Source organism: Chelon labrosus (genome assembly GCF_963514085.1).
Source record: "Chelon labrosus genome assembly, chromosome: 11".
Classification (NCBI taxonomy): Eukaryota; Metazoa; Chordata; class Actinopteri; order Mugiliformes; family Mugilidae; genus Chelon; species Chelon labrosus.
This window is the reverse complement of record NC_140344.1, coordinates 28,298,949-28,320,986: the sequence shown is the minus strand read 5'-3', so window position 1 is coordinate 28,320,986 and position 22,038 is coordinate 28,298,949. Positions and strand designations below refer to the sequence as shown.

General features: G+C 43.4%; 3 protein-coding genes across 8 annotated transcripts in view; 1 reads left to right on the top strand and 2 right to left on the bottom strand.

The window, feature by feature from the left end:
- Positions 1-497: 497 nt before the first annotated feature.
- Positions 498-4,459, bottom strand: LOC311496280 (olfactomedin-like). Its single transcript, XM_084556078.1, has 5 exons — positions 3,465-4,459; positions 3,208-3,366; positions 2,341-2,553; positions 2,121-2,253; positions 498-1,516 (listed from the first exon to the last, which is right to left on the bottom strand). The coding sequence occupies exons 1-5, from the start codon at positions 3,504-3,506 to the stop codon at positions 669-671; spliced, it is 1,395 nt and encodes a 464-aa protein (XP_084412204.1). The 5' UTR covers positions 3,507-4,459; the 3' UTR covers positions 498-668.
- Positions 4,460-9,532: 5,073 nt separating this feature from the next.
- Positions 9,533-13,064, top strand: LOC311496279 (olfactomedin-4-like). Its single transcript, XM_084556077.1, has 7 exons — positions 9,533-9,628; positions 9,707-9,829; positions 9,920-10,138; positions 10,582-10,735; positions 11,292-11,519; positions 12,212-12,380; positions 12,591-13,064. The coding sequence occupies exons 1-7, from the start codon at positions 9,581-9,583 to the stop codon at positions 13,048-13,050; spliced, it is 1,401 nt and encodes a 466-aa protein (XP_084412203.1). The 5' UTR covers positions 9,533-9,580; the 3' UTR covers positions 13,051-13,064.
- Positions 13,065-16,770: 3,706 nt separating this feature from the next.
- Positions 16,771-22,038, bottom strand: part of ndrg4 (NDRG family member 4) — a gene marked incomplete at its 5' end in the record, with an annotated part of 60,987 nt that continues 55,719 nt past the window's right edge. For 5 of the 6 annotated variants that reach the window (XM_084554418.1, XM_084554419.1, XM_084554420.1 and 2 more), the window contains 5 exons: positions 16,771-18,095; positions 19,803-19,841; positions 19,977-20,028; positions 20,133-20,168; positions 21,368-21,415. In XM_084554418.1, the coding sequence (XP_084410544.1) occupies positions 17,941-18,095; positions 19,803-19,841; positions 19,977-20,028; positions 20,133-20,168; positions 21,368-21,415 (330 nt within the window). In that variant the 3' untranslated portion in view covers positions 16,771-17,940. The remainder of the gene's footprint in view (positions 18,096-19,802; positions 19,842-19,976; positions 20,029-20,132; positions 20,169-21,367; positions 21,416-22,038) is intronic. The other variant, XM_084554423.1, reaches the window with a different exon arrangement.

Here is a 22,038-nt window from a genome sequence, read left to right as displayed (position 1 = left end):
TCAGTGTTCACACCTGTACCTGTTTAACCTGGACACTGGAGACCAGATCAATGTTCAAACCTGGACCCATTTAACCCGGATACTAGAGACCAGATCAGTGTTCACACCTGTACCTGTTTAACCTGGACACTAGAGACCAGATACCTGGACCTGTTTAACCTGGACACTAGAGACCAGATCAGACGTCTTCTCTCTTTTCTGTATGGATTTCAGTTGAGTCTAATGTGCACAGAAAAAATCTCAGTGCTTTAGTGGTGTCGTTAGATGTCAGCTCTATTTTGTAATGTCTCACAGATATAAACCATGCTTTAAAAGAAAAGTGGGCACCCGGCATTAACCGGCCACCACTTCCTTCAATAAACAGGAAGTGCAAATGTTAAAAAAAAAAATTGACCAAACAAAATGTTTATTCAGTTTTAATCAAATCTAAATAGACAGTCGGCCAGTTAAACTAAATTATGTTTTTGTTGTTTGAAACAAAGAATGCAGTGTTATTAAAGTTGTTTAAGTCTTTATTGATATTTACAGTATTTCACTGACTGAAAAGAATGTGCCACATGATGTAGCTTTAGCTCTTGCATTAGCCACCTGCTAACATTGGTGTTGATTAGAGTCTTTAGCTGCGTTTACATGGCTAAAATTAGACACTGAACGACTAAAGCTTCAGATCAGAACTGGGCCTCGTAAGCCAGCAGATATCCATCGTTGTACAGGTAGATCTGCTTGTTGGTGGGGTTGTAGCTCACACTGGCCACTCCCTTAGCGACCTTCTCCAGCGGCAGCGCTAGCGAGTTGTCCTCCTTGCCCGTGGCGGTGTCGAAGGCATAGAACACCTCCTCGCGGTACTCGTCCACGTAGCGAGTGGCGTACATGACGCCGCACACCATGAAGGCATTGCTCACCGCCTTCTTGAACAGCCTCGTCTCCCACGTCTGAGTCACATTGAGAGTCTGAGCCTCGTCGTCCCAAACTAGCCGGCTCACCACCAGGTTACCGTGGTTACCGACGGTGGCATAGAGCGCCCACAGTCCTGTCTCGTCTGCCTCCACGTCCACGTCACTATTAGCCCGGCAGTCGTAGTAGCAGTAAGGGAACTTGTTGTTGAAACCGACTCCGGTGCCTGGAAGCTTCACCCGTTTGACGGCGTTGGTCTTCAGGTCGTAGCGGCAGATGTCTGCAGAGCGGTAGCAGTGATAGTACAGAGCTTCACCGTACAGGACGGCACTGGGACCCTCAATGGCATCAGCGTGGGTGTAGGACGAGGTGAAGATAAAGTCCTGGTGGTTGACAGAAGCCATGAAGTCTTCGTAGGTTTGGTAAACGCGCAGACTGTTTCCATGGATGTGGCCACTGAGCAGAGGCTGAACCCAGTAACTGTTCTTCTGCCCCTCGCTGTTCGGCTCTGCTTGTTTGCCCCACGACCCAGAGATGTAGCTCTTACCATAGGGACTGATCTTAGTGGTGACGGGATTGCTGATGTTGGCGATCAGACCTTTGAGGCAGTACCTGCCCTGACCTGGAATCGGAGAGAGGTGAGAAGGTTTCTGAAGATCAGGTGATGTAAAGTACAAGAGGTGGTTTGGTGTGAAAAGCAGGAAGCACTGACATTTTCTTGGCATAAATCTAACATTTAGCTGTCTTTCTGTGGACGTAGTCTTAGTTTGGATGGACATATCTTCTTGTACCCTCATAAGGGTAACCAAAGCTAACCCAAATATTAATACTTTCTTACTTTCTTTGAACCTTTTAAAGCTCCTAATGCACTTGTCTGAGACAGGACAGGTAAGTTGACGACATAATGAATCTGTTCTGATTTCCCAACTACATTGGCCACGCCTACATGTTACATACAACCCTCAACCTGACTGAAATCATTCTGACCAGAGACATTCAACAAAATGAACAACAAAAGTTTTTCTAACGTTTATCACCATGCAGGAAGTAATGCACGTGTTTCTTCAGAAGATTTTTTTCTTACACCAACACATATTTGTGTTTGTGTCTTTGAAAGGACTTTCCACTGACATGATGCAGTCCCTAACTGTAAGCCCTTACCCTAAACACACCTCTAACCCTCACAAAATGGCCTCACAACGTCATAAAAGCGAGACCACACCTACCTTTGAAGTCTTTGGGGATTGACTTGCAGGACTCAACGTTGTTCTTCAGGTAGCGCAGCTTCTCTCTGACCGTCTTCATGTTCACTGTATCTGATGTTTGCATTTGTTTTACATCTTTGCGTAGTTTACCCACCTAAAAAAATCAAACACACACACAGAGTTGAGATCACGACCTGACATCCTGCAACATCCTTGTATATCATATTTTTTTCTGCTGCACCTCTTTGGAGAGTTTCTGAGTCTGGGCGTTGTTCAGCTGTCGGTGGACATCACCGATGTCTGTCTCCAGCTGACCCAGCTCCTCCCCCAGCACCCTCAGGGACAGAGCCGTGTACAGGCCGCGGGTGTGCAGATACTGGAAAGGCTCCAGCCGGTCCGTCAGATTCAAAACCCGAGCCTGGAAAAGAGGGAGCCGCTCATCGGAGATCTTCACCTGGGACGAGGAAACACAGACAAACAAACAATAACTGAATTTGGTCCGTCTGGTTGGTGGTTCACACAAGCATGTCTTTGGAGAGTGAGGTGGGAGGAAGCTGGAGTACCTGGAAAGAACCCATGCAGACACAGGGAGAACATGCAAACTCCATACAGAAAGGAACCAGTCGACCCATGGATTAGAACCCAGAACCTTCTGGCTGGGAGGCATCAGTACTAACTATCATGCCACCCCAAAGTGCCTCTACTCAATAAAAACTACACCAAAAAATACACCAAATAAAATGATTTAATACTGCTGTTAACAGGATCTCTTCCAACTGCTGTTTCAGAACCATGAACAGCTGGTTGCTGACTTGGGGAGATGATCCACATTTTGGAATATGTTGTGAAGTCTCTATCTCTCACTGAAATCATCAGTATTTATGTCTTCATCTTTGCCCTTACGTCAGTTATTTTAGAGACAAAGCTTAGATTAGAACTGTGCACCATAATTTTACCGCTGTGTGCTTTTAAAGCAGTGACAGAAAACTCTCCAGTAATAAAGGTAAATAAAGATGCTGGTCCCACGTCACACAAGACATGCTGATAGTGATCAAGTTAATCTTGTAACCACCCTCTGGATTGTAAAATGATCTACATGAGCTCCTACCTGTTGCTGAAGGTTGTTCAGAGACCCCTCACAGGTATGAACCTGCTCCAGCACGGCCTCGTACTTCCCAGCAGGGAATGACCACAAGCTGGAGTTCACCTGGCAGACACACAAGTCGTCCTTCTTCAGGCCAAACACTTTCTGAGCCTGGCCATTGTCCTGCAGACACATACACAATAAAACTCATGTGATGTTCGAGATCACAAAGAGAAACTTCCACTGACTAGCCTCAGCCTCAAAGCTGAGGAGGAACTCACCGTGGCCGTCAGCAGCAGCAGCAGCAGCGGCAGCAGCAACATGTTCACAGCAGGAGAAGTGGAGTTGGTTCTGAGATCAGCGGCCCTCCTCTTCTCTTTTCTCTGACGGACTCTGATCGCGTCGAACACGCTGGTGAGTCACTGCAGACCCCAAAACCTTCAACGTGGATGTGAAACTCTGAAAATGTGAAATGGGGGGATTTCACAACAATCGTGGTCACCTCAGGACTTTCCCATTTCTGACCCCTGTTCTCATCTCTTTCTGCAGGCGTTGTCATTTTTCTTTTTGCAATTTCCTCGGAGGTTTGCTTCACAACATCCAATGTTTGTCTTTATAAAAACATCCATAAAACCCCGAATGCAGAGGGACGTACTAATCTTGACAGCTGGCTCACTTTCAAGCTGAATTAACTCCTTTCTCAAATGCACTTTCAATTTTCAATCACTCTCAAGGACTAAATTTGTTTATTGCACTTTTTTATCATCTATTTTTATCTATATATTTGTGTACACATGAGTGTTGGTTGCAGTGGCACGGAGATGGTGAAGAACATAATTGATACATCTTGTTACAGAAACATCTTCTGATGCACAACCTTGGACACATCATCAGTGTTGTTTCCTGGACTCATGGGGTGTTTCGGGTCTTGCAACAGACACCCTCCTCCAGGCGACCCGACCAAGGCTGATCAGACCCCGGCCTGTGTCCAAGTGGTATACTATTGCCCCCACTGTTCTCCCCTCTTCAGCCAGAGCCATCTGGATGCTTTCTCTGCTGCCTCCACGTTGTTGCTTATGGCTCTTCTTCGGTTGCCGCCCGTTATGCCCAGTGTACCATAGGCTTTACTCAGGGTGTGGCTGGCAAATCCCAGACTGCCCACTTCCACTGGCATACACCTGGTCCTCCACCCATTCGTCCGACACTGCTCCAACAGCTCCTGATATTTCTCCCTCTTTCTCTCCTGAGCCTCCTCCATCCTCTCCTCCCAGGTCAACTGACATCACCCAGTCTCGGGCCGTGGAGAGCAACCCAACAGAGCGGCTCTTTGATGTTTTCTCTAGCCTTTGTCCTTCCTTGAAGAAGTCAATGGCCTTGGCTGTGGCTTGGCGGTATCGGCTGTCCTTGATCCCCTTGCTGATTGCCTCAGCAATGGATTTAAGGACCTGATCGCGTCTCCATCGATACCGGCCTTCGCCTAGTGCCTTGGAGCAGCTGCTCAAGATGTGTTCTAGTGTCTCTGGCTTGGAACACAGAGGGCCCGCAGGTGTCTCTATTCTGCCCCATGAGCACAGGTTAGATGGGCTAGGAAGGATGTCGTAGACCCCTTGGATCAAGAACCTGATCCTCTGGGGGTTCCACGTCTAGATGTCCTTCCAGGTGACATTCCGCTCCATCGCCTGCTCCCACTTCATCCAGGCACCTTGTTGCCTCATGGCCACTGCTCTGCTGGTTCTCTCCTCAACTGAAGCATTCACTTCCTCCTGCACCAGCCTCTGCCTCTCCCTCCCACTGGCCAAGTCGTACCGGGATGCTGTTAGGCTCCCAAGTCCGGCTCTGCCTTGTGCTACTGTCCTAAGGATGGCCTTGTGCTTCAGCCGAGTTTCAGCTTGTTGGACTGCCTCAGCTGCCCTCCACTTCCTCCCTGTCCTGACGACAATCCCTGCCCCGGACACTTTTGCATCTCTGGATCCAGAGTACTGCAGATGTTCCCGTGCCCGTGCCACAATGAATTCCTCCCTGACTGAGCTAAAAGGAAGTCTGAGCTTGTTGGTTTTCCCATACAGACCGATGTTGCTTAGGCTGCGTGGCAACCCCAGCCATCTGCGTAGATAGCTGCTCACCTTTTGCTCAAAACCTTCATCTTATTTATATTTAATAATTTAATTAAAATTGCACAGACATATGTGTTATGGATTTGATTCCACCATCGTTCCACCTTGATGAAAGCTTTGCAAACAATTATTTCATAGTTTGTGTCTTTGGTTTTATGGAGAATAATAAATATAAAGGAAAACCTTGAATGATATTTTGCAGGATTTGAATTAGCAGGACTGATAGCATTAAATAAAGGGAGTAAAGAGGTTAAGTTTGGGGTGTGTGAACGACTGATATTTTGTGAGTTTTGTGAGAGTGGTCACTTTCTGTTCCTGAATCCTGTTACCACATCTTCAACACAGAAGGTTCCCATGTATGTTTGTAACTCTACTACACAGAAGCAGATCCTCAGCATCCTCAAATGTTTCCTCTCTCCTTTTCTGTTATTCAGTGAATTTTCAGACTTGAATTTTTACATTGACACACGATAACACGGATGCACAAAACTTGAATTTGTTTCATTTGATTCAGTTGAATAAAAGTGGAAATGCATCTCGTGTTGGTGTGTACAGTCACTGAAGTAATCTTTTGTTAAAGCTTCTTTCTCTGCATTAACAATAGCTGCTATTAAAGCTGCATTAATAGAGAATTCTTTGAAAGTTTAAAAGTTTAATACAAGACAATTCGTTAAGAAAACAGGTGGAATTTTACACAGAAAGACTAAGTACAGCGGGTAAAATAGGTATTGAACACGTCACCATTTTTCTCAGTAAATATATTTCTAAAGGTTCTACTGACATGACATCGGTAACAACCCATGCAGCCCACACATGCGAAGAAATCAAACCTTAGATGTCCATATATTAAGTTACGTGTTAAAAACTGGAATGACACAGGTAAAAAGTATTGAACACACTTAAATGTATTTAATGCTTTGTACAAAAGCCTTTTGTTGGTAATAACAGCTTCAAGACGCCTCCTGTGTGGAGAAAGTAGTTGCATGCATTGCTCAGGTGTGATTTTGGCCCATTCTTCAAATATTTGTGTTCCTCTTCTATGAACTCTGATCTTTAGTTCTTTCCATAGATTTTCTCTTTGATTCTAGTCAGGTGATTGGCTGGGCCATTCTAGCAGCTTTATTTTCTTGGCTGTGTCTTTGGGATCATTGTCTTGCTGAAATGTCCACCCTTGTTTCATCTTCATCATCCTGGTATATGGCAACAGATTTTGATCAAGAATGTCTCTGTACATATTTCCATTCATCCTTCCTTCTGTTATATGAAGTTTGCCAGTGCCGTATGCTGAAGAACAGCCCCACACCATGATGTTCCCACCTCCAAACTTTACTGTTGCTATGGTGTTTTTGGGGTGATGCGGTGCAGTGCCATTTGACCTCCAAACAGTTCAGTTTTGGTCTGATCTGACCAGACTATATTCTCCCAGTATTTCACAGGCTTGTCTAAATGTCGTGCAGCAAACGTTAAATGAGCTTTAACATGTTTTAGTCTTCAGCAATGGAGTCTGGCGTGGTGAACGTGCACACAGGCCAGGGCTGTTGAGTTATTGTTTTCTTTGAAACAACTGTTCCTGCTAATTCCAGGTCTTTCTGAAGCTCTCCACAAGTCCTCCTTGGCTCTTGGACGACTCTTCTGATAATTATTTTAACTCCTCTGTCAGAAATCTTGCGAGGAGCACCTGGTCATGGCCGGTTTATGGTGAAATGATGTTGTTTCCACTTCTGGATTATGGCCCTAACAGTTCTAACTGGGACATTCAGAAGTTTAGAAATCCTTCTGTAACCAATGCCAGTCAGTATGTTTTGCAACAAGCCAGGCCATCAGTTGGAACTGAACCAGCTGATATTAATTTACACTGACAAGGGGCAGGATTGCTTATAATCACTGATAGATTCTAGCTTTCCACCTCCATTTCTTCATGTGTTCAATACTTTTCCCTGTCGTTCCATTTTTTAACATGTAACTTAATTCATGCACATCTAAGGTTTGACTGCATGTGTGGGTTGCATGGGTTGGTACTGCTGTAACACCTTTAGAAATATATTTACTGAGAAAAATGGTGACATGTTCAATACTTATTTTACCCGCTGTACGTATTTGTAATAATGATAGACGTCAAGGTGACATTACAGTGGGTACGGAAAACATTCAGACCCCCTTAAATATTTCACTCTTTGTTATATTGCAGCCATTTGCTAAAACATTTAAGTTCATTTTTTCCCCATAAATGTACACACAGCACCCCAAATTGACAAAAAAAACACAGAAATGTAGACATTTTTGCAAATTCATTAAAAAATAAAAACTGAAATATCACATCGTCACAAGTATTCAGACCCTTTACTGTGACACTCGTGTATATTTAACTCAGGTGCTGTCCATTTCTTCTGATCATCCTGGAGATGGTTCTACACCTTCATTGGAGTCCAGCTTTGTTTAATTAAATTGACCGGACTTGATTATTAAAGGCACCACCTGTCTATATAAGACCTTACAACTCACAGTCTATGTCAGAGCAAATGAGAATCATGAGGTCAAAGGAACTGCCAGAAGATCTCAGAGACAGAACTGTGGCAAGGCACGGATCTGGCCGAGGTTATAAAAGAATTTCTGCTGCACTTAAGGTTCCTAAGAGCACAGTGGCCTCCATAATCCTTAAATGGAAGATGTTTGGGACAACCAGAACTCTTCCTAGAGCTGGAGCAGTCGGGGGAGAAGAATCCAATAATCCTATAAGATTCTCTGGTCTGATGAGACCAAGATTGAACTTTTTGGCCATAACTCTAAGCGTTATGTGTAGAGAAAACCAGGCACTGATCATCACCTGCTCAATACAATCCGAACAGTGAAGCATGGTGGTGGCAGCATCATGCTGTGGGGGTGTTTTTCAGCTGCAGGGACAGGACGACTGTTTGCAATTGAAGAAAAGATGAATCCAGCGAAGTACAGAGACATCCCGGACGAAAACCTTTTCCAGAGTCCTCAGGACCTCAGACTGGGCCGAAGGTTCACCTTCCAACAAGAGAATGACCCAAAGCACACAGCTAAAATAACGAAGGAGTGGCTTCATAACAACTCTTTTACTGTTCTTGAATGGCCCAGCAAGAGCCCTGACTTAAACCCAATTGAGAAGTGGAGAGTGGCAGAGAATCCTCAAATCCAGGTGGGAAAAACTTGTTGCAAGCAAACCAAGCATTTGAGCTGTCCACTCGAGATCTGATTGCCCTGGAGTGATGTCAATGCAAGGTCGGAATGGGGCCTTGCTAGCTCGTTGCTAGCTTAGAAATGCTAGTCCAGTGGATTGTTAAGGAAGACATAACTCAGACCACCTCATACACCATAGTCATCTGGCCATAATGATTTGGCCTTTTAAAGGTGGTAGTGCCGGGACAAACCAAAACAACTCTACACATGTTGTTCTTCAGCCAAGACCTGAGGGAAACTATTACCATCACGCCGTGTATACGCCTGCATAGCCACAGTTTAAACTCTGTCCATATGCAAAAGCATCAGAGCTGAAACATTCATTGGGAAAACAGAGGAAGAACAAACAGGAAACAGGAAAACACTTTTTTTTTCCAACAACAGGTGAGTATCTGGTCATGTGCCCTCGTCATGTGAATTTCAAACTGAAAACTTGGATGAAATGTCTTAAAGAAACTCTACAAGTCCAGTTGTCCTTGTTTCAGCTTTGGTTTTTTGGTTATACCATGACCTGGATGACTGAGAACCTTCACAAACGTACAGCTGAACTATGGAGCAACTCTTCTTGACGTTTTAGAGATGGAGAAAAGTGTTCAAAGTGCTGAACGATGCAAATACAACTGACTTAAGGTGACACACTGCACATAATGTTCAGGAACTAGATTGAGTAACATGGAGAAGGCATGGGCTTCCAAATTCCCCTGATTTTGTTCTGATTGATCGTCTGTTCATCTGATCTGGGATGTTCTGCAGCGACGTGTTTAACGCCATCACAAAAACCTTACGGGACCTGAAGGATCTGTTGCAAAAGTCTCGAGTGGATAAGATCTGCTGATCACAGTTGAACCCAGCAGAAGTTGTTGCTCAAGCTCAGCTGTCAATATCTGCACTGATTGCATTTTTCTCCATCAGGTAGAAACTTCCCCTCGTTGCTGCAATCACAGGCCACAAGGAGGAAGTGAAGTGTGACGTGTGGGCTCCCGCATGCAGAAGTTAAAGGGCATGTCCACGATTTAGAAGCTGCCGCAGGGAGACACATAGTCACATTCATTTCATTCAGCTCTGCTGTCTGATGCACCATGAAGCTGGCGGTGATTCTTCCATTGTGTGCTCTGTTTATCCAGCAGGTAAGAAAAACTCTGCAGAGACACATTCAAACTAATTTAATCACCTCATTTTAAGAGTTTAATATTGTTGATTTTCAGACAACTTCATCTGAAAGCTGTGTGTGTGAGCTGAGCAACTCGGAGCCAGCGTTTCCTCACGACAAACTGAAAACACTGCAGGACAGCGCCTCAGGCTGCAACGGGAACATCACACCACAGAAGGTAAAGGAGTCTTTAAACCTCAGAACGCTCTAACTTTCATGCTCTTCATGCTGTGTAATAATCACTGCTGCCCCACACTCCACAAAAAAGTCTCTGGAGATGGAGAGTCTGCTGCTGGGTTTGGAGCGGCGTCTTCCTCAGCTCGAGGAGGACGTATTGACACTGGAGAAGGAGAACGACGAGGATCTGTACGGCGCCCTCAGCCTGCACGTCATAAAGAACGAAATGATAGAGATCATGCAGCTGATCAACAGGCTCAACAGCACAACCATGGGACACAAGAAGCTCTCTGCTGAAACCAGCCAAAAGGTAGATCCTTCGTCTTCATCAGGTTCATGCACAGAGCCTCCTCCACCTCCTATATATACATGTTCGTCTATTTATAAATCCATTTCTTGCAAAATAGTTCAAAGTCTTTATTGTCATATGCACGGTAAGAAAACAGATATTTTAGTTCGGCCCTGCAAACAGAGCATAAAGGTGCATTTTTCCATTGTCCCTATAGAATAGACCATGTTGGTGGTGAGATGCACAGAAATTATAATCTACATAAAGATATTCATCACTTCTGCTGAGGCCTCTTGGGATATTTTAAAGGTGAAATTCCTGAAGTCAAATGACCAAATAGATTTAATGTGGAGGCAGAGCCAAAAGAAATGTGCGCATGGATGAATGTCGCATCTAGTGTTAGATTTTTCCCTCCAGCACAGGGACATTATAACTGAAACCTTTCTGGTTTTGTCGTGTCTCAGCTGCAGGAGGTGAGAGCAGAGATGCAGGAGCTGGAGCAGTTCGACACCCTGCAGGTGGTGAAGAGGCAACAAGTCAACCTGCGTCTGAAGAGAGACCTGGACCAGTGCAAGAATGGACTTCACCCCACCATCCAACCCACTGAATATCCACAGAGTAAGACCCCACCCCTCCAAAAAAAAAAAACAGCAGAGAGATAGATAGATAGATAGATAGATAGACAACTTTATTGATCCCTTTGGGAGGTTCCCGCAGGGAAATTGACATCTCCATCGCATACAGCACTGTCAGACATACATGTAGGAAACAGTACAATAAGCCCAAATACCAAAACACCCAGTAAAGAATAATAATAATAGTAATAAAAATAAAAATAAATATTGTGACGACTGTACATAAATGGTTGTTGCATAAATATAGAACTACCAGGTACATCGTTATTGCACATGTTGTAGGTTAATTAAAAAAAGTCATTCAGCCCCTTTCCTTTTTGTCCTCCTCCCCCCAAGTGAGCGGTGGTTGTACAGTTTGATGGCACGGGGGACAAAGGAGTTCCTCAGTCTGTTAGCCCTGCACCTTGGGAGGAGCAGCCTCTCGCTGAAGGTGCTTCTCTGGCTACTGATGCTTGACATTTAAGCAGCTCTCTGCTTAAACTTTGGCAAATTTACACCCATTAGTCGAGGTCGCTCACAACTTTCCCTCCTCCCCTCAGGCAGCTGTCCTCACGGTAGGTTTATGAACGTCTCCGGGCCGAGGGTCTACACAGCTGGAGAGTATCCAGGTTCTTACAAGTACGGAGCCTGGGGTCGGGACCCCAAACCAGAGGCCGGGAAAGAGACCTGGTACTGGCTGGTGATGATGACCTCCAGCAACAGATACTCAAACTACATACGACTCTACTCCAGCCAGAGCTCGCTTATCGTCGGGGTGAGCGTCCCAGGTAATGAACTGAACTCTGAATTGACATCATTAGACGCTGGTGTCTCCAGGAGACTTTTAAATCAGCAAGCTGCAACGCTACGGGATCGCATCACAGAGCGGTTATTGTGGTAACTGTCAATCATCATGATGTCACATCCTATTTTTATAGCAACTAAAACAAAACTTCTTGGACACTTGAACGTACATCAGCATTATAATAACGACCTAAAATGACAGGAACCAAAAAAATTAAAAATATGACGTGTACTTTAGTGTTTTAGTTTGGCCCAAGTCCCATCCACTAACATGGAGGAGGTGGGCTTATTTGACCTATACTGCAGCCAGCCACAAGGGGGAGCTCTACATGCTTTGACTTCACTTTGGAGGCGTTGTCATGGTTTCCATTTTTCTTACAGTCTATGGTCTGAACACTCTAATAAAACGGTGACATGTCAACCAACAAGCGCTCAAGCGACACTTAGCGTAGCTTTTGTTGCTCTTAGCATAGCACCTTCGACCTATTTGAGGAGCCAAGCTACTGAGCCACTGGTAAAGATTCTAATATCTATAGAAATAAGAAGATGTGAATTTTTTGGGGACTACTTTTAGCGGAGAACTGATAAACATTCACAGTATTTCTGACATTTCTGACACAAAATGACCAACAATGAGTAATAGAAACATTTCTCCTCTTACCTCCTCGTCTTCCAGGTAACATCCTGATCCACAACTCAAATCCAACCACCAACACCGTCCAGGGTCCAAATAACGTCCTGTATGGAGGAGCCTTGTACTACAACTGCTACAACCAGGACGCAGTTTGTCGCTTCAACCTCACCACCAAAACTGTGTCCACCTTGAAACTACCCGCAGGCACCAGGTTTGTTTAAGTTTAAGAATCGTATGGAATTATGCAATGATCAACGATAAACGGTACATCCAAAAACACTAAAAGAAGGCAACTGGGCTCCCTTTCAGTGTTTTTGGATATACCGTGACCTTCACAAATTAGGCATAAAAAAACACAATAAACTAAACAGTCTAAAGAAAATGAGCACTGAATCACGTCTTCTGGGTTTTGTTTCTTCAGGTACAACTCAAAAGGAAACTTCTGCCACCTGGAAGAATGCTACCCGTTCACCGACCTAGACCTGGCGACAGACGAGTCCGGCGTCTGGGTGGTCTACACCACCACCCAGGACTTTGGCAACCTGGTTCTGTCCAAGGTGGAGGAGGGTGTTCCCCCGACGCTCGGCAAAACCTGGCACACCTCGGTCTACAAGCAGGGGGTGACCAACACCTTCATGGCCTGTGGCGTGCTCTACGCAACACGCTACGTCAGCAGAGAGGTGGAGGAGATCTTTTACTCCTTCGACACCGCGACAGGGAGGGAGAGGTATAATCTTGGCATCTTCATCAACAAGATGGCCCCCAACATTCAGGCCCTGAACTACAGCCCCGTGGACCAGATGCTTCATGCCTACTGTGACGCCTACATGGTCTCCTACAAGCTCTTGTTTCAGTCAATTGATGATTCTTATGTATTTTAATAATTGCATTAATAAAGACCAGGAGGAAACATTGAGGTGTGGTGCAACTATGCATTCTTCAAATGGCCGGTACGCGCCAGGGTGCCCAATACGTCTACTGTGAAGGCAGTGGGTAGATCGTGTTTTTCAGATGTTGGTCTAATCATTTATCTGTTTGACCTCCAGAACGAACAGCAAGACAAACTTTGATATGTTGGTAGATCACTTTGACTTGGTCACTGTAATAGTAGCTTACAACCCAAAAAGTGTGGGCACCCCTGGTATACATGGTCAACCTTTATCCAGCATCAGAAAATGATCCAACACCCGACTCCTTTAGTTCAGATCTAAGTCTTTATTTCTTACTCGTTACTTGATCAGTACATGGACAGAGACAGCTTACTTTGTATATGTATTTATATATATATTTAAACTTTACATTACACATCTGAATGACAACGACGCAGGTTAAGAGTCCGTCTACTGTCTGTGAAAAGAAACAAGCTCAGAGGGAAGACTCCCCACAATATGAAACCATCCAGATGAGAAGAAAATAACTTATTGCTTAATACAAATCAATCAGAAATGGCAGTGAGAAGAAGAAGAAGAATAGTAGTAACATATGAACCAATATCATCCTACTTAGATGAGGTTACACCCTATGTTTCCTATAAAAAAAACAAACAAAAAAACAATACTCCGAGGGAAGAGGAACAGAAACATGTTTTCTCACATTACAGTAGGATTAGAGTGTTTTTAGTTCAGGGTAACCTGCTTTAAATAAAAAGTATCTACAAGTGCAAGGAGGACCAAGGTCTACGCAAAACGGATCCACATCAACTTTTATTTTTAGACCTTGAAAACGGGAAGGAGGCAGGAAGGAGCCGGGACTTTAATGTACAGGGTTAAATGTGGGGTTGAGTGCAAACCATAGTGAGGATGACGATACTGTACAGCACTTCAAAAAGGGACAAGATACATTCAGGCGCCCCCGTCCCGCCCCCCATCCCCACTGTCTTCCCACTAGCAAGTTTGAGTATAAGTCTGGTTGGAGGAAACCAAAGTGTAGATGGCAGAAAAATAGAAACACTGACAGATGATTGTAGAAGAACTCTGCAACGTGCAACCTTGAGTGATAGAATGTAAAATCTGATTCTCTAAACCAGGGGTGTCAAACTCATTTTAATTCAGGGGCCCGGACCACTAGAATAACCTATAAACAACGACAACTCCAGATTTAGTTTAGTTCTGGGTCTCAGTTTTGGTGTTACGTCTGCTGCTCTGACTAAAACAGTGCATCCTAGTGGACGAATTAGGAATAGCAGGTTTTTTTACACTTTGCAATTTCATCCCGTCCAGAATGGATCCTTTAGGGGGCCTTTTTTTTTTTTTTTTTTTTGTCCGCAGGCCATATGTTTGACACCCCTGCTCTAAATATTTCCAAAACTGATTCCATAATCTCTGCAGCCACAACAGCTTCACATTCTGTTCCTTTAACATTCATTCAGTCTCTCTCTCTCTCTTTGTGGTTTCATCCCTTCTTCCCTCACTCTTTCTCGGTCGCTCTCTAGGGCCCCCTGGTGCTCAGAGACTAGAACACTACCACCACATCTTAAAAAGTGACTGCAGCTGATAGCCCTTTTAGGGTGCGACTGGGTTTGCCTGTGAGAGCCGGGGCACCTTTATTATTATTATTATATTTTTTTAAGAGGGATGGGGGTCTTTTTTTTTTTTTTAAGGTGGCTGGGGGTTGCCCTACATTCCGAACTTGGAGCCCAAATGGCGCCAAAAAAGCCCCGCCCCTTACAGGCCGCCCTCAGGGAAGCGCACGCCTCAGCGATTGGAAGTACGCCCCTTCTGACAAGGGGTCCAAAAAGGGTTTGGTTTGTAGAACTGAAAGCAGGAAGCACGACGAACACAATGAACATTAACAAGCTTTCAATACAAATAAATAAAAGTATCAGGGGACCCTATCTGGCATCAAGGTGTTCCAGGATTACAGACGATAACAGGACACAGCCGCTCTAGACTAAAACTACAATATATACTATGTGCACTACACTGGTGAGCGTACGACTAAACAGCACATCAAAATGGTCCGTGCATTTTTTTGTTTTTACATTTCAAGTTTGCTTTTAAAACTAAACCATTAAATCATTAACATCTCCTAAAGAACAGCTTTCTTTTATTCTGTACTCTAAAACGAAAAAGAGAAAGTTAATATTAGACAATTTTTCTTTCGACTAGCATGATTTTAAACATCTGCATTATCCTTGAATGGAATAGGAAGTAGGCTTCAACATCTGGAGTTTCCAGGTCTCTCAGGTCCTGGAAGTAGTCTGCATGGTGACCACTGGTCCAGGTCTCTCTGGTCCAGGCGTTCAGCACTAAATAAAGCTGGTTCTTCTCCAGATTCACAAGACAAACGCTCAGAGAGAAATTCAGATGACCAGATACCTTCTGGTTTTATATGACTCATATAACGACTGTATTAAAAGCTAAATAAAAGTTAAATTTACTGCATTTTGTTTTGTTTTAGCTTTAGACCAAACCAAACTTGAAACACCAAAAAGTGCACGGACCCAAAAACACCTACTGACCACATGTCAATGGACTCCTCCCGTGTTTGTGTTTATTTCTCTTTGGCGTATAGTTCCATTACAAAACCCAGCCCACACAACTTTCCTTTCAGTACACTTATGAACATATATATGTGTGCATGTGTGTATATATAAGCGTGTGTGTGTGTGTGTGTGTGTGTGCATGGTTCATTTGTGCTTAGCTTTGGTATATCCACAGAGAAGGGCTGAGCGCTGTAAGGGAAGTTTCTTTGGTGCCGAACATAGACTGTAGAAAAAAATGGATGATGCGAGCCCCCACTTCCTCCCACTGGTAGTTTGTGTTTAATTAACAGTGCGCTCTGCTCCACTAATTACAAGGAACTGGGACGGCATAATGGAGTAGTTGTCAATGGCAACTGTCAATCATCATGATGTCACATCCTGTAACTAAAACAAAGTGACTAAAACTACCTAAAATGACAAAAGCCATCTTTTAAAAAATATATATTTGAAGCATACTGCAGTGTTTTAGTTTGGTCCCACCCACTACCATGGCATGTGCGGAGCTTGTGACCTATACTGCAGCCGTCCACCAGGGGGAGCTCCACATGCTTTGGCTTCACTTTTAAAGGAGCTGTCATGGCATCCACTTTTTATACAGTCTACGGTGCAGACCCAGAAAGAAAAGTCAGTCGTCGGGTCAGCCTGGTCCTGCCTCATATCCCTCTTGGTCTGGTTTGGTTTGGGTCAGAGCGATGATTGTCATGTTAGAGACCACAAAGAGACTAAATGCCAAAAACCACATCCATGCGCTGGAGCTAGCGAGGCTCTATTTAACTAGCCACACATGTAAGGTGCTAGTAGAGAAGAATGCCCTAACACTAGACGCTACTCACAAACTACAATGCCCTAAAGTTACGTTCACGTTCGCATGCATATCATTAAATACATATTCTATCGTGGATTGTCTCCGAAATGTGAGATGACACGCGTCTTAAAACTGTACTCAGCAACAATGCACCAATTTGGCTCCAAATGCCGGTAATATGGGACGACCTGGACTCCAAAAACCATTTATTTTATCAAATGAAGAAGTTAAACGACACTTTAAGTGCCATTTCTGAGACTTTCTGCTGCTTTAACAAAGACGACAAATGTAATAAATGTGAAAAAGGTACATTTCTTAATCGTGTTGCCCTAGGTGTTCATGCCAACCGTATACAAACATTTTATACCGTTTGACTCATATTTGTGCATTTTTTTAAGCAGTTTTCTTCTCTTTGATCAACTTTGCTGCTACATTTATTAAAACTGTCCCTTTAAATTAATCGTTTTAGTCTCCAGATTGTCTTCTTGCGCAAAAATAAAGATTAATCACTTTAATGGCTCATCATGGGAAAAGTAAATAAAAATTAAATTAAGCTCCATGTACGACCTGTGGCCCGTCTTTAATTTCCTGTCTTGACTGACTTATTGTTACCTCAGCCTCAGATTGTCTTCTTCACAAAAAGAAAAGTTCGAGTTTAACAAAGCTGGCTCATTAATACTTTACCATAAAGAGTTTACGACAACGGAACCGGCTCAGGATACGCCTCTACGCTGACGACGCCGCTCTTTTGCTTTCTGATTGGAAAACAGTTTGGTACAAACATCGAACCAAGTGCAGCTTTAAAAATCACGCCCGGTGTTTTTCTAGCTACGCCACAAAGCTAACAAATCCTCTCTAAGCACTACGGGTGCACTCGGCTACGATAGGCTGTGTTCTGCTGTCAGTCAAATCCTGGACATGCCCACTCTGACATCACAAAGAGAGAGAGAGATATACACATAATCAGTCGCACACAAAAAATAAAATACTCATGTTTACCACTTCTTCTTTATGGCACCCCCTTTATCCAACACTTCCTCACATCTGATTAGCTGTTTATGTCACACTGCCAGCTGGATTGTTGGCTCATTTAGTTGGTGTTTGTTTGTTCTTATTTCTTTTTGGGGGGCAGGGTTTGAAAAGGGTGCAGGAAAAGAATGAGGAGACACTTAGCAAACACAAGAATGACACTTCAAGAAGAAAAAACATTTGCTTAAATCGTTACGTGTTGGGGCGATGTTAAGGTGGACGTTTGGGAGCTTTAGTAGCAATACATATGGTATCTTACAATGGAGGAGGGAAGAAGATGGCTGACAAAGGGATCTGGAGGAGATAGATAAAGAAACAGAGAACCGCCTTCACATCATTTGACATTTCACCTTCTGTTAAGCCCCTTTTCCTCCTCTCCTCATATCATTACCCCCGCCTCCTCTCTCCATCTCCTCCACCCGCCTCCCCTTCGCCCTTTCCTCCTGTGGCTGCTCAACAGGACACCTCCATGGTGTGGGTGACTGTCCCGACTCCCTCGGTGCTGTCGGAGTGGGTGCAGGCCCGGGAGCGGGAGCCGTCCATGGAGCTGGCGCTGGTCAGGGAGGCCGTCCTGGAGCGTGCCAGGCGGGTCATGCTGGCAGAGGGCACTGGGAGGAAGAGGAGGAGGAGGAGTGTTGGAGGAGAGGAAGATGGGTGGGTGAAAGAAGGAAAAAGAATTTGGAATTATATTTTATTTAAAAAAAAAACTAAAATGTCTCCATTAGTTGGGGAGATGAGGGGAGTACATGCTAATGTGCAGATAACCCAATAAGTGTTTGTAGCTGATTGGCTAATACAACAGCCATGAATGGTTGGGAGTTGTTAATATGAGCTGTTAATGAGTCTACACAGAGACACATTGCCAGCACCATGCACTCAAAAAGACTGGCTGAGGGAATAATGGATTATTATGGGATCATTAATCGTAGCAGGTTGGGCTGAAAGCGTTTCATCGATTGCTGCTAAAACATCAGTTATGTTTCAGACTAACTATCCAGTCATTGCTACGGCTGCTAAGGTAACCAGTTAACTGGCTTTAAAGCTGCATCGATGTATTTTTGCTCTTTCAGGGCAGCTAAAAAAAAAACCCAAACACTTCACCAGTCATGTTTCTGGCAAAACATTTTCTGTCCTTTTATCTCTGTTTTGGTCTCCCCCACCTCCTGAGGTTGAGAAATGGTGGTATTTTCACCAGCTGTTAGCTAATTTAATTTGTCTACCATTTTTTTTGTTTTTGTTTTTTATTTGTTTTAGCTGAAAACGACGTCCTACAGCCAGAAATAAGAGTAAATCCCTGCTCACTCCTCGCATTAATGTCCGTTCTAGGTAATCCGAACACAAGTGACCAGCTTAACATGTGAGAGTCTTTCCATCTTGTTCCAAAATGTGGATCATGTCTCCAAGTAAACAACCAGCTGTTGATGGTTCTGATCTAGCGGTAGGTAGAGATCCATTAGAGACAGCAGCTGGTACAATATTCTACTGACCACATGATGGCGCTGCTGATTTACAGACACACAAACTGAGATCAGATCTCAAGTGCTGGCTGGGGACGCATGTGGAGACACATTTATATTAAGACCAGGTGGAGACACAGGGACATAGAGATGGACAGGTGTGATCGGATTCTCCAGGTTAGATGTTAATGCGAAGTCTGAACGAGGACTAAAACGGAAAACGGAGATAAAATATGCTAAAACAGCTAACAACAGCAATTTTCACTGGAAGTCTTCTTGGCTTGTCCACTTTTTACATTATATGTCGCTATTTGCGTGGTCGTTAATCCAAAAATATTGATCAGTGCAGCCTTAAAGCTGAATTCTTTTTATTAATCAGACAAAGCTCTGTGCTCCATCTTTACAATGTCCTTATTTTTTAAATTTTTGGATCTTGAAAAACAGTTAAAAGCTTTAAGAGATTAACTGGAGAATGTTGAATCTGAAACTTTCAGGGTAAGTTAATGACAAGGTGATTTGTTGTGAACTTAGTCTGCAAGGCTTTGCTCCAAGCTAGCTGAACGCCATGCAAAGAGCAATACTGGAGATGCAATGGCAAAGGAATGGGGGAGGGGGAGGGCGGGGAGTTAGAGTATTTTTCCACCGGAGGAAAAATTATCATTAATAAAACAAAGATGGGGGGTTAAATGTCCCGGGGACAAAAGAAACGCCAGAAATGAGAGCAAACGTAAAAGAATAAGAATCACCACAGCCCAAAATATTATATTTCAACTGAAATTCAAAAGAAATTTCAAAATGCCAAAGTCATCGAACAGGGCAGCAATAAGAGGTCAGAGGTGAACGGGGAGGAGGAAGTACCTGGCCCTCCACTCAACCTCCGATCCTTCACATAAGCGACTGAGAGAACGGGGCAAGGAAGACAGAGGGCAAGGTTAACACAACTCATGACCCTCTGCATCAAACTCATTATCTACTACAACAATACTTCACAATAAATGACACCGATGTGGAGTCACACTAACTGATACTTACTGTAGCCCATCCCCTGCAGGAAGTACTTGAAGGCTTCGGTCAGTTTGCCCGGCTGAAAGAGGAACAGGTCAGAGTTTAACAGGGTTAAATGTTCATGATGCATTCATGGTCTGTCTGGATCATTTTTATTACTTCAGTTAATTCTTTAAGTGTTACCTGTGTGAGCTGAGGAAGTCCACCAGAGTCAGCCATCTGCCATGAGAGGAGAGAGAGAGGGAGCAGCCATTAAACTAACTTAGTAAAGCTCTTTGTGATGGTTTTGCGTCCTTCTTTTGAACGTATTGGTCATTTTCTATCTTTCTGAAGTCATTTTGTGGTCATTTTACATCTCATTGTGGTGGTTTTGTGTGTTTTTGTTGCGCCTCTGTAGATGTTATGGGTTTCTTTGGAGTCATTTTAGGTGATTGCCATCTTTTTCTGTTCCTTTGTGGTCATTTGGTGTCAATTCAAAGTCATTTTGCGTCTTTTTGTAGTCATTTCGTGTTTATTTATGGACGTTGTGTGTCTCTTTTCTGGTAATTCTTTGTCTGTGGTGATGTTGTGTCTCTTTGGAGTCATTAACGTTTTCTTTGCGTTTCTTTGTGGTTATTAACATTTCCTTGTCTTTGCTGCATGTCATTTTTTGGTCATTTTATGTCTCATTGTGGTGGTTTTGTGCGTTTCTGTTGTGCCTCTGGAGATGTCATGGGTTTCTTTGGAGTCATTTTAGGTGATTGCCATTATTTTCTGTCCCTTTGTGTTCATTTAGTGTCAATTCAGTCATTTTGCTTCTTTTTTTGAACGTATTGGTCATTTTCTATCTTTCTGAAGTCATTTTGTGGTCATTTTACTTCTCATTGTGGTGGTTTTGTTGTCATTTGATGTCAATTCAACTTCATTTTGCATCTCTTTGTAGTCATTTCATGTTTATTTATGGATGTTGTGTGTCTCTTTTCTGGTAATTCTTTGTCTGTGGTGATGTTGTGTCTCTTTGGAGTCATTAATGTTTTGTTTGTGTTTCTTTGTGGTTATTTAGTATTCCCTTGTCTTTGCTGCACGTCTTCTTGTGGACATTTTGCGTCTCTTTGAGGTTGTTGCTTGTCTCTCTGTAGATGTTGTGTCTCACTGTAGACGTCTGTTTGTCTGATTTGCATCACTGTTGTTATTCTGTGTCTCTGTGATGTTTTAGATGTTTTGGCATCTGTTATTTAGTTGTATGTGTATAAACCATGAGCTAGGACAACTAAAACTTAAAAACTGAATTCAAACCTTTAAATTTTATATTCACTTTGGGACATTTTCATTCCATTTCTGCTCACAAATGATTCTCCTTTTTTTATTTTTTATTTTATTTAACTCATAAAACAGCAGATGTGTGTCAGTAAATCTGTAGATGAGATAAACACAGTTACCTTTAGGAAGGTGGTGTTGGTTGGGTCCAGTTTAGAGTTGCACTCGACCTTAAAAGACAAAAACATCGGTTGAGTTGAATGAGCCAGAAAATGTGCGATGATAAAAGCTGCAGAGACACATTGTCAGCACCATGCACTCTAAAAGACTGGCTGAGGGAATAATGGATTATTATGGGGTCATTAATCGTAGCAGGTTGGGCTGAAAGCGTTTCATCGATTGCTGCTAAAACATCAGTTATGTTTCAGACTAACTATCCAGTCATCGCTACGGCTGCTAAGGTAACGAGTTAACTGGCCTTAAAGCTGCATCGATTTATTTTTGCTCTTTCAGGGAAGCTAACAAACACAAACACTTCACCAGTCATGTTTCTGGCAAAATTTAAAAGCAACATTTTCTGTCCTTTTATCTCTGTTTTGGTCTCCACCACCTCCTGAGGCTGAAAAATGGTGGTATTTTCACCAGCTGTTGCTAATTTCGGGTTGATTGGTGTTTTTTTTTTATTTGTTTTAGCTGAAAGCGACATCCTACTGCTAGAAATAAATCCCTGCTCACTCTTCTAATGTCTGTCCTGGGTAATCCGATTACAAGTGACCAGCTTAAAGTAGAAATCTGTGAATTTAACGTGTGAGAGACTTTCCAGCGTCCTGGGTAAAATGCTAAAAGCTGCGTC